We start from the raw sequence: 20,778 nt of genomic DNA, 5'->3' as shown, positions 1-20,778 counted from the left end.
AAAAGTTTTGTATTATCTTTCAATGTAGGGTCATTTTAAATATTATTTCTTTTCCTATAAGTACTTTGTCTTTCATTTCTATTCTTGCCTAAGTCTTGTTCAACATCTGGGGTTGATAAGAGGTTTGATAAGATTAAACTATTCCCACATATCAGATAAATTCCCTGTGCTTTTTTCATTATAGTATTTATGACATAGTTATCTTCACTTTTATTTATTTGATGTCTTTTATACCAGCACAAGAAGAGAAGATACTTCTTTTGTTTTCCTGACTATCAGATAATCAGCGTCTCATCTAGTGCTGGAAACAGCACTATAAATTAATCAACTTATTGCTAGTGTGTTAACACGTATTAAATAAATACCTTTTATATCAGTATCGTAGAGACTTCTTTTAATGAAATGTCAAATATAGATGTTATTTCAGTTATTTTACTTTGGCTTATTTTCTTTTCAGGTTTGCAAGAATAAAGAATGTGTAGATGCTGGATATTTGAATTATGATTGTACTCCAGGAAAATGCAATGAACGTGGTGTAAGTGCAGTAATGTGATGTGAGAATAGAAATCACTGAGAGTAATACTAGAAAGTAAACACATAACTGAACACACAAACACAGACACACACACACACACACACACACACACGTTTATATACTCATAAACCACATAAGAATATTGGCCTCATTTGACCTAAGTATTATTTTAAAATTCTACTGGAACACAAATAATTATAGCTCTTATCTTAAAAGATGATATTTCTCCTGGTTTCAGGTATGCAATAATAAAAAGAACTGTCACTGTAACCCTTCGTATTTGCCTCCTAATTGTGAAACTAGTGATGATGCATGGACTGGTGGGAGTGTTGACAGTGGAAATTTTCCACCTCAAGTAGCTGCTGGCCTTGCCAGTTCTGGTAAGTATTAATAAAAAATTGAAAACATAACTAAAACTACATTTTAATTTATTAAATTTAATAAAATAAATAATATTTTATTTAGTTGTTTATAATCTATATTTAGATTAGATATGGCCTTAAATAATAAATCATATGAAGAAAGTTTATATTTTACTTGTAGAGAGTAATATAACATAGGTAACATATATTATATATAAGGCATATCAGTAAAAGCCCAGGCAGGAAAACAAAAATCACTTTAGCCCTTCACACAGAAGGAATTCAACATAAGGCATCAGGCAACACACAATGGCAGAGATGAAAGCCAATTGGAGAATCTTTAGGCAACTCAGGAATCCACTATCACTTCGGCAGTTGGAGGGACAATGAAAGGAGGCAGTATTACTAGTACCAACATCTGAGCCATCTAGCATGACTTGTAACTATGGTCAGGGTTACATACCAGCAGGTAGATCACAAGCAGAGGTACTATCATGAAGAGTTATAGAGCATATAAGCGACTATGGGAGATGGTGCAGAGACAGGGGTTAAATACTATAAATAGTTTGACTATTCTGACCCTCCAAAAGTTTTTCAGTTACTCCTGTTAGCCTAATATAACTAGAAATCTGGAGTTCTTAGAAAATGTAGTTTCTTACAATTTTTCTTCAAAGAAGATGGATTTTAGAGTAAGCCAAGCATATCCCATGATGATTAGAGACAGTCTTAATATAAAAACCTAAATTTCAGATAATTAAAGCAGCTTTTCCCAGATTTTGAGCTAGAGGTAGTTCTTAACATTTCCACATTCATTCCAGTGTTTGCCATATGGTAATAGATTGGTAAGTTAAAAACATTAGAGTATACTTAATGCATTTCAAACTGTTTCCATTCTGTAGAACAATTAGTTTGCAGTAACTTATCTTCAAATCAGCTGTAATTTATTGCTTCTGTCCATGCACACACATGTCATTTCACCAATAATCAGAAGAGACCACTTCTTTCATTGAGTCCAGGTTGACCTTAGTGGTATAACTGATCAATAAAATGTATAGAAGTGAGATTCTGACTGGGTTTTTTAGAATACCAATTCTTGCAACTCTCATTGTTGGAATGCTCATTCTGTTGAAAATCATCTTCCCTATTTGAAATTTGACTACATTGAGACACAAAATATGAATTCCCCAAATTCATGACGCACAAAATGAACAAAATTAAATGATTGTTTTAAGTTTCTGTGTTTGGGTAAAGTTTCCTGCACCTCTTTCTATCTATAATAGAAAACAATTTGGTAACCAGGTAGTGTATTTATATAAAAGGAATCCAAGACATATGGCATGAGCTTTAGAATTGGATGGTACATGGAAGGTAGAAAGTCATCTAGGAAACTGTTGAAGACTTTTGGTATATGTTGAAATTGTCTTGAGAATACTGTTGGTGAACAATTCAAAGATAGCTTTAAAACATGTTATTAGAAATTGGAGAAATAAGGACATTTATTATGAAGTGGCAAATTGTTTGGCATCACTGTTGCCTGTGACAATATGGAAAATAGAATTTATGGTTCTGGTCAGCAAGATTTCCAGGTAGATTGTAAAGATTTCCAGTAGGTGATTTAATTTGCCTATGATAAAGTATGAGAAGAGAATAATAGTTAATGAAGACACATTTCAATTCTCAAGTAAAATGTAGATCAAATATAAAAGACAGGATTTTGTGTTTTGTTTTGGTTTGGTTTAGTTTGAAAATAAAATATTCTCATCCTTAGACTCTTCCAACAAAACATGCTTATTGAGAGAAATGGCTAAAAACTAAATCTGAGATATTGAACAATAAAATTTGACATCAGTTAACAATTAAGTCAAGCATGTGACTGTAAGACTCTTTTAAATCCTAAAAAAAAACCCAAAGTGATGAATTTTATAGATCTTGTCTATGCAAAAGGTCTTCTAAGTGTTGTATTAGAATGCTTCTAAAAACTCTGAAAAAGTAAGGCTATGGAGAATGTTGAGTAAGTTATCTCATAGCAGCCTCACCAGGGTCCAATATAGAAAAAAATGTTATCTCAAAAAGATTTGTGGGCATGACTTTTCCTTTGACTAATGGGGTGTACTTTTTATTTGACACACAAGAAGCCCACACATTTTAAAGGAATTGTATCAGCTCAGACTAAAAGTGATCAAAATAGTACATAAATTCTTTGAGTCCCAATTAGTTATGGGCAAGAAACAAGGCTGATAAAGCTATTCAGTTGTAAAAATGGCTATTCCTATGGAAAAGGAATTATAAATCAAAGATATAACCAAGAAACCAGAATTAAAATTTCTTTAGCCTGTGGGTTTGTAATTTTTAAATATCAATACCAACAAAAATAACCAGCCCCCACCCCAACTCTAGAAATACATGTTTTCACAAGTTAAATCCAGAAAATTTTTGCAAGGAAGAAATACCATTTTCAAAAAACTAGTAGGAAGGACTTTTATCACCTCATTGTATAAGGAAAATATAACCCTGATACCAAATCCAGAGAAGTAAGTTAACATAGATAAAGTTACAGAAAAACATCTTTTATAAAAACAGATGTAAACATTCTTACCAATATATTAGCATATTCTATAGCTATCTATATTAAAAAGATAGTAATCTGGACTAATTGGGATTTATCTTAGAAATGCAAGTCTCCTGTATCACTTGAAAGTCAATCAGTGGAATTCATCAAATCAATAAAATTATTTTTAAAAAGCATACGATTTTCTCATGTGATGCATAAAAATCATTTGACAAAAAATTCAACACCTATTTATGAATTTTTTTTAAAAAACAGCAAACAGAAGTAAACTTGATCAATCTGATAAACAGCATCAACAGAAAATGTACCTAGTACAACTTATGATGAAGTACATTGTTTTTCAAAAAAAAAAAAAATTCAAAGCAGGGGAACAAATTATGCTCTCACCATACCTATTCAACATTTTCCCATAAATCCTAGCCATCCTAGCTAGTGCAATAACAAAAAACAAGAAATCAAGAACATAAAGATTATTATCAGAAAGGATGAAATGAGACTGCATATGTTGTAGTTAAGTACAATATTAAATCCTAAGGGATCTACAAAACACTTCTAGAAATAATATATTTTGAAAGATCAGAGGAAATAATGTTCAAAAGTTAGTAGTATTGTTTTATAATAACAGCAGTAAATGGAAACCAACTTATAATTAGTACTATTTACACTATTATAAAAATATAATATTTTGGAAATAAATTTAACAAAATATGGATAATATCTTTACACTGAAACTAAAACAGAAATGCAGACAGATGTTAAACATAAAAATAAGTTGAGAAATTTGCCGTGTACACCAGGTTTATTATTTTAAGATTCTCACCAAATCTATAGATTAAAAAACCCAATCATAAGAGCATGCAACTTTTTATATATTAATATTTGATTCTAAAATATTTGCAAAAGTGCTCAGAATAGCCAAAAAAATTAATTAATTAATTAATTAAAAAAACAACCCACCCTGAAAAAAAGCTTAGTCTATTTCCCTTATATTGAATTTAGTATACTACAGATTTAAATATAGTTATGTTAATGAAGACAGTGTGGCATTGGTAATGGATAGATATACAAACAGATCAATGATATGGAATATGGAATAGGGAGTCTTGATATATGGTTAAACATTTTTTTCAAGGAAGGTACAAAGATAGTTCAATGAATAAAAATCATTTCAAAACATTGTATTGTAACAATTGAATATCTACATAAGACCATTGACCCTTAAAATCTCAACTTGCCAATTTATATGAAATAAATCATAAATCTAAATGCATAAACGAAAACTATATATCCTCATGAGGGAAGCAGGGGAATTTTTTTTAAAAAAAATTTAAATGTTTATTTTTGAGAGAGAGAGAGAGAGAGAGAGAGAGACAGAGCATGAGTGGGGGGGAGAGCGAGGGAGACAGAATCTGAAGCAGGCTCCAGGCACTGAGCTGTCAGCACAGAGCCCAAGAACTGTGAGATCATGAACTGAACCAAAGTCGGAAGCTTAACTGACTGAGCCACCCAGGTACCCCAGGAAGCAGGGAAATTTCTACATGACCTTGGAATAAGCAATAATTTCTTAGACAAGACATGAAAATACATACCAATACAATACAATACAATACAATAAAAGAAAGGTATTTTGGAACTCATGAAAATTTTATCACATGTACAGTATTTCTTAATAAAAATAGAATATTGAGAAAGACTGCTTCTGCTCTTCACAGGGGTCACACTTTCTATTCATCTATATTATCAAACAGTTCTGAAGAGAAACTACAGAATAAAGAGTTCTGAGTATAAATAGCAAAGGATAGGACTATTATAGAAGTTAGAAAAAATTTTGGGGGCACTGATGCTATAAACCTATCTACTTCATTTAAAAACATGTTAATTTATAAAACTATAAAAGTTTAAAAATTTTATGCTAATAGTCATATTAAAATATAGAAATGATTTATTTTTTAAATGACTCTCCAGAAATTTTATTTACTTATTTATTTATTCAATTAAAGTTAGTTAACATATAGTGTAATAATGATTTAAAGAATAGAATTTAGTGATTCATCACTTACATATAACACCCAGTGCTCATCCCAACAAGTGACCTCCTTAATGTCCATCACACATTTAACCCATCCCCCCAACTCAACATCCTGCCAGCAACCTTCAGTTTGTTCTCTGTATTTAAGAGTTTGCTTCCCTCTCTGTTTTTATCTTACTTTTCCTTTCCTTCTTCTATGTCCATCTGTTTTGTTTCTTAAGTTCCACATATGATATTTGTCTTTTTCTGACTGACTTTTCAGTTAACATTACATTGTAGTTCAATCCACGTTGTTGCAAATGACAAGATTTCCTTCTTTTTGATTGCCGAGTAATACTCTATTGTATATATATACTACATCTTTATCCATTCATTAGTCAATGGACATTTGGCTCTTTCCATAATTTGGATATTGTTGATAGCGCTGCTATAAACATTTCAAATCAGCATTTTTGTATCCTTTGGATCAATTCCTAATTGTGCAATTGCTCGGTCCTAGGATGGCTCTATTTTTAATTTTTTGAGGGACCTTCATAGTGTTTGCCAGAGTAGCTGCACCAGTTTGCATTCTCATCAACATGCAAAAATGTCTCCCCTTTCTCTGCATGCTCACGAACATCTGTTGTTGCCTGAGTCGTTAATTTCAGCCATTCTGTGGGTGTGAGGTGATATATCATTGTGGTTTTGATTTGTACATCCCTGATGATGAGTGATGTTGAGCATCTTTTCATGTGTCTATTAGCCATCTGGATGTCTTCTTTGGAAAAGTGTCTATTCATGTCTTTTGCCCATTTCCTCACTGGTTTATTTGTTTTTTGGGTGTTGGGTTGTGATAAGTTCTTTATAGATTTTGGATACTAATCCCTTATCTGATATGTCATTTGCAAATATCTTCTCCCATTCCGTTGGTTGCCTTTTAGCTTTGCTAAAAGGATTGTTTCTTTCACTGTGCAGAAACATTTTATTTTGACGAGGTCCCAATAGTTGATTTTTGCTTTTGTTTCCCTTGCCTCTAGGACATACCTAGTAAGAAGATGCTGCAGCCGAGGTCAAAGAGGTTGTTGCCTGTTTTCTCCTTTAGGGTTCTGATGGTTTCCTGTCTCACATTTAGGTCTTTATCCGTGGTAAATTTATTTTTTTGTGTATGCTGTAAGATAGTGGTCCAGTTTCATTCTTTTGCATGTCATGGTCCAGTTTTCCCAACACTATTTCCTAAAGAGACTATCTTTTTATCATTGGATACTCTTTACTGCTTTGTCAATGATTAGTTGGGTCCATTTCTAGGTTTTCTATTCTGTTCTACTGATCTATGTGTCCGTTTTGTGTCAGTACCATACTGTCTTCATGATTACAGCTTTGTAATACAGCTTGAAGTCCAGGATTGTGATGCCTCCAGCTTTGGTTTCCTTTTTCAACATTACTTTGGCTATTTGGGGTCTTTTCTGGTTCCATACAAATTTTAGAATTGTTTGTTGTAGCCCTGTGAAGAACGCTTGTGTTTTTTTGATAGGGATTGCACTGAATGTATTGACTGCTTTGGGTAGTATCAACATTTTAACAATATTTGTTTTTCAGTCCATGACCATGGAATATTTTTCCATTTTTTTGGTGTCTTATTCAATTTCTTTCATATGCTGTCTATAGTTTTCAGCATACAGATATTTTACCTCTTTGGTTGAATTTATTCCTTCGTATTTTATGGTTTTTGGTGTAATTGTAAATGGGAGAGATTCCTTAATATCTCTTTCTGCTACTTCATTATTGGTGTATATAAATGCAACTGATTTCTGTATGTTGACTTTATATCCTGTGACTTTGCTGAATTCCTGGATCAGTTCTAGCAATTTTTTGTGGTGTTCTTCAGGTTTTCTTCATGTAGAGTATCATGTCATCTGCAAAGAGTGAAAGTTTGACTTCTTCCTTGACAGTTTGTATGTCTTTTTTTTTTCTTTGTGTTATCTGATTGCTGAGGCTATGACTTCCAGTACCATGTTGAACCACAGTGGTGAGAATGGAAAACCTTGTTGTGTTCCTGATCTTAGGGGGAAGGTCTCAGTTTTTCCCAATTGAGGGTCATATTAGCTGTGGGTCATTCATATTTGGTCTTTATGATGTTGAGGTATGTTCCTTATATCCCTACTTTCTTGAGGGTTTTTTTTTATCAAAAAATGATGCTGCGTTTGGTCAAATGTTTTTTTCTCCATCTATTGAGAGGATTAGGTGGTTCTTATACATTTTTAATAATGTGTTGTGTCATATTGATTGATTTGTGGATATTGAACCATCCCTGCAGCCCAGGAATAAATCCTACTTGATTGTGGTGAATAATGATTTTAATGTATTGTTGGATTTTTTTGCTAATATGAGAATTTTTGCACCCATATTAATTGGGGAAATTAGTATGTAAATCTCCTTTTCAGTGGAGTATTTTTTTTTTTGGAATCAAGGTAATTCTGGCTTAATAGAATGAGTTTGGAAGTTTTCCTTCCATGTGCATTTTTTGGAATGGCTTCAAAAGAATAGTTACTAGATTTTCTTTAAATGTTTGGTAGAATTCCCCTGAGAAGCCATCTCATACTGAACTCTTGTTTTTTGGAGATTTTGATTACTGATTCAATTCCTTTACTGAGTATGGGTCTGTTCAAATTTTCTAGTTTTCCTGTTTCAGTTTGGTAGTTTATTTGTTTTTAGGAATTTATCCATTTCTTCCAGATTGCTCTATTTGTCATATAATTGCTCATAATATTCTCTTGTTATTGTTTGTATTTCTGTGGTGTTGGCTGTGATCTCTTTCATTCATGATTTTATTTTGGGTCCTTTCCTATTTAATTTTGAGAAATCTGGTTAAAGGTTTATCAATTTTGTTAATTCTTTCAAAGAACCAGCTCCTAGTTTTGTTGATCTGTTCTACTATTTTTTTTAATTAAAAAAAAAATGTTTACTCATTTTGAGAGAGAGAGTGTGCACATGAGTGGGGAGGAGCAGAGAGAGAGAGGGAAACACAGTATCCAAAGCAGGTTTCAGGCTATGAGCTGTCAGCACAGAGCCCAATGTGGGGCTCACACTCACAAACTGAGAGACCATAACCTGAGCTGAAGTAGGAGGCTTAACCAACTGAGCCACCCAGGCACCCCTCTACTATCTTTTTTCATATCTTTGATCTGCTCTAATCTTTATTATGTCCCTTCTTCAGCTGGTTTGGGGCTTTATTTGCAGTCCTTTTTCCAGCCGCTTTATGTATAAAGTTAGCCTGTGTGTTTGAGACATTTCTTTCTTCTTTAGGAAGGCCTGGATTGCTATATAATTCCCTCTTATGACTGCCTTAGCTGTATCCCAAAAATTTTAAACTATTGTGTTTTCATTTTCATTGGCTTCAATGTACTTTTTAATTTCCTCTTTAATTTCTTGGTTAACCCACTCATTCTTTAGTCGAATGTTCTTTAATATCCAAGTATTTCTGTTCTTTCTAAAATTTTTCTTGTGATTTCAAGTTTCATAGTGTTGTGGTAAGAAAATACACATGGTAGGAGCTTGATCTCTTTGTACTTGTTGAGGGCTGAGAATTGAACCAGTATGCTATCTATTCTGGAAAATGTTAAATGTTCACTGGAGAAGAATAGGTATTCTGCTGCTTCAGGATGAAATGTTCTTAATATATCTGTTAAGTGCATTTGGTACAGTGTGTCATTCAAAGCCATTGTTTCCTTATTGATTTTCTACTTAGGTAATCTGTCCATTGTTTTAAGTGGGGTGTTAAAGTCCCCACTTATAGCATTGTATTATTATCAATGATTTTCTTTATGTTTGTGACAAATTGATGTACATATTTTAGTGTCTCAGCGTTGGGGGCATAAATATTTACAGTTGTTAGATCTTGGTGGATAGACCCCCTTAAGAAATGTCTTTATTATATTCCTGGTAATTGCTTTCAAATCACTGGTGTTTTCTCTCCTAGAAAGACGCTACATTGAAAATGCTTATCATTCCAAACCTACAAGATGGCCATTTTTCCTACTCATTCCTTTTTTCATTATTCTCTGTTTACTGATTGCCGCACTGGTAAAAGTTTATTTCCAAAGAAACAAATGGAGAACTGAGGAGTATACAAGCGATGAGTATATTGATTTCATATTTAAGATTCATTTCTTTGATAATTTTTGGCGTATATATGACCTATTAATAAATAACAGCATGATGATGTAAATAATAATTCAGATTTAATTTTTATCTTCATGTAAAATATAATACTTAATATATTAATAATCAGTATAGTGCATAATAAATAGAATATTTAAAAGGTCAGGAATTTTAATATTGTAACAACTTGAACTCTGTTGGGATAAATTTAAGTGGAAACGATTTTTAGTTAATGTTTATCTACCCTTTTTTATTATTTGATCTTAATTATTAAATATGTATTAAACATTATTACTTTATTTTTTATTATTTATATATTTCAAAGTATTTTGTGCATACTATTTTATTAAAAGGAAACAGAGAAATCTAAAAGAGTAATTAGACTTTTAGGCTGTTAAATAAATTGAAAGTTAGGCAACCAAAGGTTGAAAAGATTAAAAGTTAATAAATAGTAGACTGAAATATCGAGATTATAGTCAAGACTAATCTTCAGAAAAAATAAAATAAGTTTTCATTAAAAAACCTTAGAAACATCTGAAAATATGCTTCAAAAATAAAAATAAATATTATACTTGTGTTACTTTTCTTCAGAGGAATTGCTATAAAATAATTTGTGCCTTTGGGTTCTGTGTTGCTATTCATTTTACTTAATAAACATTAAATTTTATTAAAATATTTAAAGTTCATAAGATAATATAAATAAAAGAGAATACGTTTCACAGAAATGATTTGAAAATGTTATGTAACATTTCTGAAATAATATGCAGAGTGTAAAATAGTTAACATAATTCAATTTGAAAGGATATTCATATGTTGGGTGACTTTATTGTGGAAAAATGATACCAAATATCTTTGGGAGAGAAAGTAGCTGGTAAAATTCATAGAAATAAATATGGCAGAAGATGAATCACAAGAAAGCTTAATGTTATTTAGCTAATAGTGTTATTAATATGAAAATTATGCATTCATTTTTAGGTAAATTTACATTAATGTATTTTTTTCTCATGTTAATATTGATTACTAATTGATCAGTGTTCTCAGTGGTAATATATTCTTAAGGAGTGCTTAGTCTCAGATCCTAAATAGGAATTCAAAGCTGTATCAATATTGAAAGTGTATACAGAGTTTTGTGGAACAGTCTTGAAGAAAATATAATTTTAAGTGATTATATTTATTTTGAAATATATAGGCAACTTGAAAGTGAGGGTGAACCTAGGGAGTAGCCAGGAAAACAATCCATCATATCACAGTGAGTATAAAATAATGTAATAGTGAAAGGTAGAGACAGAGAAACAGAAAATTTAATGTATTAGATAAATTTAAATAATATAATATATATTTAATGGTGATATATTGCTACATAGAATAAAAATTGAATTCAAAACTATTTTTCAATATTGTAAACTATGTCATAGGCATTGTAAACTATAAATGACTTTCCAATTTTCATTTAAAAATTTATTTGCCGTGTGATGTTTTAAATTTGTTTCTTATAACATTTAATCTTTGAGCATTTTAAGTTGGTTAAAAATAAATAACATGATAGAACTCTCTAATAAGGGTAACCCCATGCTATTTGTTGAATTAATCATTTTTAACTTGATTGGTCAAACAGGTAACTTTTTCCCTTTCATTTATTCTTCCAGAATAATTATCTTCGATGGACAGAAAAAATGAAAAAAACAAAAACAAAAACAAAAACAAAAACAAAAAAACAAAAACAAAACAAACCGCAGTTACCTGCATTGCCTGATTGGGATTCAAAACCTGCATGTTATGGTTCTGATCTAACAAGAAAAGATAGAAGATTTCTCATATAACAAATGTAATATAAATTTATAGTTACATATAAAATTCTACAGATGAATTATTTGTAAGAAAGTCATATTTATGAATTTTTATATTATATATTTATTTTTGAAGTTATACTAATTGTTAGTATGCACTAACTCTGTTAAGCAGTAGGCATGAGATAAAGAAAGGTTATAATAAATCTAATGTCATGATTAAAGGTCACTATTATATTTTAAATTGCAATGCTATGTAGTTACATTATAGTCAGGTCCATTGCCAATCAAAAAACAATGATTTGGAAATAATTCTCAATTATATGCTGCTCACAAAAGATGTACCTCAGTTATATAAAGGTTCAAGGTAAAGAATGGAAAGATACCATGAAAATTTATATAAAAAACCTTATACAAAAAAAAGCTTGATCAACTTTAACAGTGAAAGCATTCATAGAGTTAAAGAAAATTACAATGAAAATGTTTATTCTTAAGAGTAAGTTATAATAAAAAAATGCATTAGTCAAGGTTCTCCAGAGAAACAGAAATGAATAGAATATCAATGATTGATGATGAGATGACAGATAGATGATAGATAGGTAGGTAGATATATTATAGATAGATGATATATAGAGAGAGGGATTAATGTAGATAGATAATGAGAAGATTTGTTATAGGAATTGGCTCATATATTTATGGGGGCCAAAAAATCCAATGATCTGCTATGTGGAACGTGGAGAACCAGGGAAGGTCATAGTGAAATTTAGTATGGGTGTGAAAGCTGGAGACTTGGAAAGCCCATGGTCTAAGTTTAGGTATGACTTCAAAACTTGAGAACCAGGAATGCCAATGCATGTCCCAGGCAGGAGAAGATGGATGTCATAGCTTAAACATAACGCAAATTCATCCTTTCTCTGTCTTTTTTTTTTCTTTCTAATCAGTTTCTCAAAAGATTGAATAATACCTACTTCCATTGATGAGGTTAATCTTCACTCAATCTTTTGATTAAAATGCTAATCTCCAGAGATACACTCACAGACACAACCAGAAATAATGATTTATCAGATTTCTGGTGGTTCGTAAGTTAACATGTAAAATTAATCATCACAAGTCTATCCCTGCTCAACTTGCAATCATATACTTATTCTCCAAATATCATAACTATAATGTGATATAAGTATACTGAAAACAAACAAAAATGCACTAATTCCTTGCCCAGAAAAGTAGATAAAATCCTTGAATGATGTTCACTATTCTCCTGATATCTTTTAACTTAAATACTATGATTTAAATCAGCAATACTTAAATACTGACATAAAGTCAAAATGTCTTATGCTATAAGAGAGTAAGGGAGAAAAGAAAACAAAGATACTTGCTTAAGATATGTATATATACACACAAAAATGTACTTATGACATTATAAGGAGGAAACACTCTTGACATTACAGTCTTCACTTTTGTAACTGTCATGTGGTTGTAGCTGGTAGTTACAACTACGCTCTTTTACGACCCAGAAACCCTGATGTAATTTCTTAATCTTTGTAAGTATACGTGATTTTTTCATTTTTGCCTGATGTATTCTATTTTATCCTATCATATTCCACTGTATAATCTGCTATCTAAAACTCTCTGATATTCAGATTATTGTCAATTAATGGGCTCTAGACTTCTGGTTTAAAAAAATAGAGCAAAAAGAAAAACCTTTTAAAATGTCATATTTTATGAAAATGTAAAATAATTATTGATATACCTGACACCCCATTTTAACAGGCATTTAATGATCATAACTAGTCCAGTATCAGATGACATGATAATTTTGACGATATTAATTAGAAAAATAGTTGTTCATGAAGGTTCTCTAAAACTATTAAAAGAATTGGGAAAAAAAAAATCTGTAGAAACTTTGTCCAAATAAACAAACTAGATTCTTAAGACAAAATTAATAAATTAAATCAAAATTACAACCAAAATAATAACTGTCAATGAATTTAATATCCTCATTAAGAGACAAGGATCCTTTAACTTAAATTATATATACCTATATATATATATATTAGACACAATCCAATTGATTAGAAGAGTCTACCTAAATGAAAGTTTTATATATTATAGGAAATAACTGGAAATATATGTGCAAAGCAAATTTCAAAAGTAGATTTAATTATCCTTGGATCAATTATGAGGTGTCCATACATGACTTCTACTCTGGCCATTATAAATTTAACTGACTCAAACCCAATACAAATTATAAAACAGCACAAAATAGTTGAAAACTATGTAAAATATTGCAATAAATGTAAACAGTCCACATTGTATATTTTTAAGTTAGAACATATATTTCTGCAATTTTATTTAAAAATCAAGACTTTCTGACACAAATCTAGCTTTTATAATAGACATGCTTAAAGCTAAATTATCAAGCCAGTCATTTGAGATTAAATTTCAAAAATGGAATATTATATATATATATATATATATATATATATATTTTTTTTTTTTTTACAATGGACTATGCTAGTCTTTAGCACAGGAATTAAAACAAATTTCCATAGAAATTTGAAAACACTTCTTTATACAGTTTCTGGAAAATTTTAAACAGCATAAAAAATGTTATCTGTCAAAACATACCTGGGAAGGTATTTTGGCTCAGTGACTTAGTGAGGGTAAATGGACATTTTTATATTTTTATTTTTGTGTTTCAAAAACTTTAATTTTTAATTTTTTTTATTAGAGAGAGAGAGAAAGGAAGTGGTGGAGGATAGGGGCAGAGGGGAGAGAGAGAGAATCCCAAGCATGCTGCACACTCAGGGCAGAGCCCAATATGGGGCTCAATCCCACTACCCTGGTATCATGACCTGAGTAGAAATCAAGTCAGACACTCAGTGGACTGAGCCATACAGGCACCCTCTGTTTTTCCAAAAAATTTAATTTCCTACTAAAGGGATCCTTTATGTTAACATAAAAAGACATTAAACAGTAACCTTAATCCATATGAGCAAATATCAAGCATCAGTAATGTAATTATACAGGTAAACATAAAAGATAGTGTAAATGTTGGTAACCTTTTTCTCCTATTTGATTTAAAAGACAATTAGATAAAGGAATACTTATAAATCTATAGTGATGGGCACACAATGTATAATGTTGTAATTTGTGACAATAACATAATGTGGTGGAAACAGAACTTTTATATACTACTAAAATTAATATAGTATTAGTTCAAAATAGATTGTTATAAATTAAGACATTAATTATAATCCTGAAGCCAATAACTAAGTAGATAACTCAAAAATATATAATAAAATAACAAATGAAAATGGTAACTCAATACCATACCAAGCAATAATGGAGGAAAAGTAAAACAAAAATGACATGATGTAGAAAACCAATAGTGATATGGCATATGTAAATCTTTATCAGTAATCACATAACTAAATGGATTAAATGTTCCTTCACCCATTTTATATTTCCCTTTTCTTGCCTTATGACAATATTTTTTTTTGAGAGAGAGAGAGAGAGAGAGAGAGAACAAACATGCATGTGTGCATAAGTGAAGGAAGGGAAGGAGAGGGAGAGAATCTTAAGAAGGCTCCACACCAACTTTGAAGCCCAACCTGAGCCAAAATCAAGAGTCTGTTGCTTAACCCACTGAGTCACCCAGGTGACCCAACTTATGACAATATCTTAACAAGGAATGAAGGCATACTTAACACATTCCCAACCTCAAGGATAAAGATTTTAATCCCGCAGAATTGAGTATGACATTTAGAAATGTGTTCTATAATGTTATGATCCCAATATTAATAATGAATGCTCTTTTTTTTCTTTTGAAAAGTTTATTTGAATTCTATCCTGATATTGGTATTGCTGTACCAGCTTTTGATATTTTCATTTTTTTAATTCTTAATTTTTGGTCCATTGTATTTTTGATGAAAAGAGTAGTTTTTTTCTATAAGTAGTATTTTTTATGCTCATATAAAATGTAGATATTCATTCTGATAAATCATGGTTGTATTTTTGAAAGTGAAAAATCTAATTTACAGTGAATGACTGGTGTAAAGATGTCCCTATATGTTTTGTATTCTATGGTGATTTTTTTCTCCCCTTTTTTTAGTGGTATGAAATACACATAACAAAGTATACAGTTTAGTGGCATTAGTACATTTTTATTGTGCAACCATCAGCACCATCAATCTCCAGAACTTTTCATCTTGCAAAAATAAACTTTATACCTATTAAATAATAATTCCTCACTGGTATTTTCTTCCATCCCCTGGTAACCACTATGCTGCTGCTTATTTCTATGAATTTGACTACTCCAAGTATCTCAAAGTGGAGTCATATAATACTTGTCTTTTTCTGACTGGCTTATTTCACTTAGCATAATGTCCTCAAGTTCATCCATGTTGTTGTATATTGCAGAATTTCCTTTTGTACGTACATACCATATTTTGCTTATCCATTCATCTGTCAGTGGCCTCTGGGTTGCTTCTGCCTTTTAGCTATTGTGAATAATGCTACAATGAATGTTGGTGTACAAATATCTCCTTGAGACCATGCTTTCAATTCGTTTGTCTATATACCAAAAAGTGGAACTGCTGCAACATATGGTAATTATACTTTTAATTACTGAGTATTTCACACAGTGGCTGCATCACTTCACATTCCCACCAACAGTACACAAAAGTTCCAATTTCTCCACATCCATTTCTCAACACCTATTTTTTTTTTGCAAAGTAACCTTCCTAATGAGTGTAGGGTGATATTTTATGATGGGTTTTGATTTGCCCTCTCTGAATAATTACTGGTGTTGAGTAACTTCTTTCAACTCCATTGGCCATTTGTTTTTTTGTTGTTTTGTTGTAGTGCTTCTCTATGTATTATGGATATTAATTCGTTATCAGATGTATGATTTGCAAACATATATGATTTCCACATATTTTCTCCCATTGTGTAGGTTGCCTTGTTACTCTATAGTGCCTTTTGATCCACAAAAGTTTTTAATTTTCATGAAGCCCAATTTGTTTGCTTTTGTTACCTGGGCCTTTGATGTTATATCCAAGAAATCATTGCCAAATTCAACATTGTGAAGCTTTGCCCTGTGTTTTCTTAGAAGACATATCATTTTGAATTAATTTTTGTATGTGGTGTTAGGCAAGGGTATAATTCCATTCGTTTGCATATGGATACTTATTTATCCAGCACCGTATGTTGAAAAGATTGTCCTTCATGAGTTCTGACAGCCAGCGGGACTTAACATCTGGAATGTTAAAAGTCAACATCTCTGCTCTCGGAGAGTGGGGAGGGCTAGAGGATGCTGGGAGGGGGAGTTGTTGAGCCCCGAAGGACAGAGCTCATCCGGGGAACAAAGGCGCTAGCAAGTGCCATTTCCCTCTCCCATCCCCCAGCTGAAATTCCAAAGGGAACCAGTTCCAGTCACTGAAATTGCTTGCACCATGCAAATGCCTAACACTGTGCTTGTGTGATTGTTTTTATCTTATCTAACTTAAGATCCATCCCTCCAACCGGCCTGCCTCCCTCCCAGTGCTATTTAAGCCTGCCCCTCCCGCCCCTGTGAACCGTGGGGATCCACCCCATCTAATACGCCCTTGGCCAGATCCCATCAAAACAGAACCACAAGCCTGGCAGTGTGCAAGCAGCCCAGACAGGGTCCACACCACTCCACAGTGAGTCCTGCCCCTGGGAGAGGGAAAGATAAGGTACACACCAGTCTGACTGTGGCCCCAGTAGTGGGTTGGGGGCAGGCATCTGGTCTGACTGCTGCCCTGCCCACCAACACAAGTTTCTCCAGACAGCACAGAGGAAGTGCCCTGCAGTTTAGAGCTAACTCAGGGACTATCCAAAATGATGAAACGGAAGAATTCTCCTCAAAAGAAACTCCAGGAAGTAGCAACAGCTAAAGAGTTGATCAAAACTGATTTAAGCCATATAGTAGAACAAGAATTTAGAATACTAGTCATAAAATTAATCACTGGGCTTGAAAAAAGCATAGAGGACAGCAGAGAATCTATTGCTACAGAGATCAAGGGACTAAGAAATAGGCATGAGGAACTAAAAAATGCTATAAATGAGGTGCAAAATAAAATGGAGGCAGCCAGCATGGATTAAAGAGGCAGAGGAGAGAATAGGTGAATTAGAAGATAAAATTATGGAAAAAGAGGAAGCTGAGAAAAAGAGAGGTAAAAAAAATACAGGAGTATGAGGGGAGAATTAGAGAACTAAGTGATGCATCAAACAGAACAATATCTGTATCATAGGAATTCCAGAAGAAGAAGAGAGAGAGAAAGGGGCTGAAGGTGTACTTGAACAAATCATAGCTGAGAACTTCCCTGATCTAGGGAAGGAAACAGGCATTGAAATCCAAGAGGCACAGAGAACTCCCTTCAGATGTAATTTGAATCGATCTTCTACATGACATATCATAGTGAAACAGGCAAAATACAAGGATAAAGAGAGAATTCTAAAAGTATCTAGGGATAAATGGGCCCTATTTACAAATGTAGACACATAAGGGTAGTAGCAGACCTATCTACTGAAACTTGGCAGGCCAGATAGGAATGGCAGGAAATCTTCAATGTGATGAACAGAAAAAATATGCAACCGAGAATCCTTTATGCAGCAAGTCTGTCTGTCAGAAGAGGAGAGATAAAGGTTTTCCCAAACAAAAACTGAAGGAATTCATCACCACTAAACCAGCCCTACAAGAGATCCTACGGGGGACTCTATGAGTGAAATGTTGCAAGGACCACAAAGTACCACACACATCACTACAAGCATGAAACCTACAGATAATACAAAGACTCTAAACCCATATCTTTCAATAATAACATGAATGTACATGGACTAAATGCTCCAACCGAAAGACATAGGGTATCAGAATGGATAAAAAAACAAGACCCATCTATTTGCTGTCTACAAGAGACTCACTTTAGACCTGAGGACACCTTCAGATTGAAAGTGAGAGGATGGAGAACTATCTATCATGCTACTGGAAGTCAAAAGAAAGCTGGAGTAGCCATATTTATATCATACACACTAGACTTTAAATGAAAGGCTGTAACAAGAGATGAAGGAGGGCATTATATAATAATTACACGGTCTATCCATCAAGAAGAGCTAACAATAATAAATGTCTAGTACCGAATACAGGAGCCCCCAAATATATAAAACAATCCAAACATAAGCAACCTTATTGATAAGCATGTGGTAATTGCAGAGGACTTTAATACCCCACTTACAACAATAGATAGATCATCTAGACACAGGATCAATAAAGAAACAAGAGCCCTGAATGATACATTGGATCAGATGGACTTGACAGATATATTTAGAACTCTGCATCCCAAAGCAACAGAATATACTTTCTTCTCGAGTGCACATGGAACATTCTCCAGGATAGATCACATACTGGGTCACAAAACAGCCCTTCATAAGTGTACAAGAATTGAAATCATACCATGCATGCTTTCAGACCACAATGCTATGAAACTTGAAATCAACCACAGGAAAAAGTCTGGAAAACCTCCAAAAGCATGGAGGTTAAAGAACACCCTTCTAAAGAATGAATGGGTCAACCAGGAAATTAGAGAAGAAATTAAAAATCATATGGAAATAAATGAAAATGAAAATACAACAATCCAAACGCTTTGGGATGCAGCAAAGGCAGTCCTGAGAGGAAAATACATTGCAATCCAGGCCTATCTCAAGAAACAAGAAAAATCCCAAATAAAAAAATCTAACAGCACACCTAAAGGAAATAGTAGCAGAACACCAAAGACACCCCAAACCCAGCAGAAGAAGAGAAATAATAAAGATCAGAGCAGAAATAAACAATATTACAAAAAAACTGTAGAGCAGATCAATGAAACCAAGAGTTGGTTTTTTGAAAAAATAAACAAAATTGATAAACCTCTAGCCAGCCTTCTCAAAAAGAAAAGGGAGATGACCCAAACAGATAAAATCATGAAAGAAAAAGGATTTATTACAACCAATCCCTCAGAAATACACGGAATTATCAGGGAATACTAGAAAAAGTATATGCCAACAAACTGGACAACCTGGAAGAAATGGACAAATTCCTAAACATCCACACACTTCCAAAGAACTCAAATGGGAAGATATAGAAAATTTTAACAGACCCATAACCAGTGAAGAAATTGAATCAGTCATCAAAAATCTCCCAACGAATAAGAGTCCAGGACCAGATGGCTTCCCTGGGGAATTCTACCAGACATTTAAAGCAGAGATAATACCTATTCTTCTCAAGCTTTTCCAAAAAATAGAAAGGGAAGGAAATTTCCAGACTCATTCTATGAAGCCAGCATTACTTTGATTCCCAAGTGAGACAGAGACCCATCAACAAAAGAGAACTACAGGCCAATATCCCTGATGAATATGGATGCAAAAATTCTCAACAAGATACTAGCAAATTGAATGCAACAGCATATAAAAAGAATTTTTCACCATGATCAAGTGGGATTCATTTCTGGGCTGCAGGGCTCGTTCAATATTCACAAATCAATCAATGTGATACATCACATTAATAAAAGAACTATATGATCCTGTGAATTGATGCAGAAAAGGCCTTTGACAAATGCAGCATCCTTTCTTAATAAAAACCCTCAAGAAAGTTGGGATAGAAGGAACATACTTAAACATCATAAAAGCCATTTATGAAAAGCCCACAGCTAATATCATCCTCAATGGGGAAAAACCGAGAGCTTTCCCCCTGAGATCAGGAACACGACAGGGATGTCCACTCTCAATTCTGTTGTTTAACATAGGGTGGAAGTTCTAGCATCAGCAATCAGACAACAAAAGGTAATCAAATCATTAAAATTGGTAAAGATGAAGTCAACCATTCACTTTTTGCAGATGACATGATATTATACCTGGAAAACCAGATAGACTCCACCAAAAGTCTGCTAGAACTGATACATGAATTCAGCAAAGTCGCAGGATACAAAATCAATGTACAGAAATCAGTTGCATTCTTATACACTAATAATGAAGCAACAGAAAGACAAATAAAGAAACTGATCCCATTCACAATTGCATCAAGAGTCATAAAATACCTAGTAATAAACCCAACCAAAGGTGTAAAAGATCTTTATGCTGAAAACTGTAGAAAGCTTATGAAGGAAATTGAAAAGGATACAAAGAAATGGAAAAACATTTCATGCTCATGGATTGGAAGAATAAATATTGTTAAAATGGCAATACTACCCATAGCAATCTACACATTCACTGCAGTCCCAATCAAAATTGCACCAGCATTCTTCTCGAAGCTAGAACAAGCAATCCTAAGATTTGTATGGAACCACAAAAGATCCCGAATA

At 32.8% G+C, this 20,778-nt stretch overlaps 1 protein-coding gene across 2 annotated transcripts in view; it reads left to right on the top strand.

The window, feature by feature from the left end:
* Nucleotides 1-11,434, top strand: part of ADAM2 (ADAM metallopeptidase domain 2) — a 134,443-nt gene extending 123,009 nt beyond the window's left edge. For both annotated transcript variants that reach the window (XM_015076050.3, XM_053216556.1), the window contains 5 exons: nucleotides 458-535; nucleotides 774-915; nucleotides 9,451-9,610; nucleotides 10,822-10,881; nucleotides 11,279-11,434. In XM_015076050.3, coding sequence (XP_014931536.1) covers nucleotides 458-535; nucleotides 774-915; nucleotides 9,451-9,610; nucleotides 10,822-10,855 — 414 coding nt within the window. In that variant the 3' untranslated portion in view covers nucleotides 10,856-10,881; nucleotides 11,279-11,434. The remainder of the gene's footprint in view (nucleotides 1-457; nucleotides 536-773; nucleotides 916-9,450; nucleotides 9,611-10,821; nucleotides 10,882-11,278) is intronic.
* Nucleotides 11,435-20,778: the final 9,344 nt, after the last annotated feature.

Source organism: Acinonyx jubatus, chromosome B1 (genome assembly GCF_027475565.1).
Source record: "Acinonyx jubatus isolate Ajub_Pintada_27869175 chromosome B1, VMU_Ajub_asm_v1.0, whole genome shotgun sequence".
In the NCBI taxonomy this organism is placed as follows: Eukaryota; Metazoa; Chordata; class Mammalia; order Carnivora; family Felidae; genus Acinonyx; species Acinonyx jubatus.
This window is presented reverse-complemented; position numbering and strand designations above follow the sequence as displayed.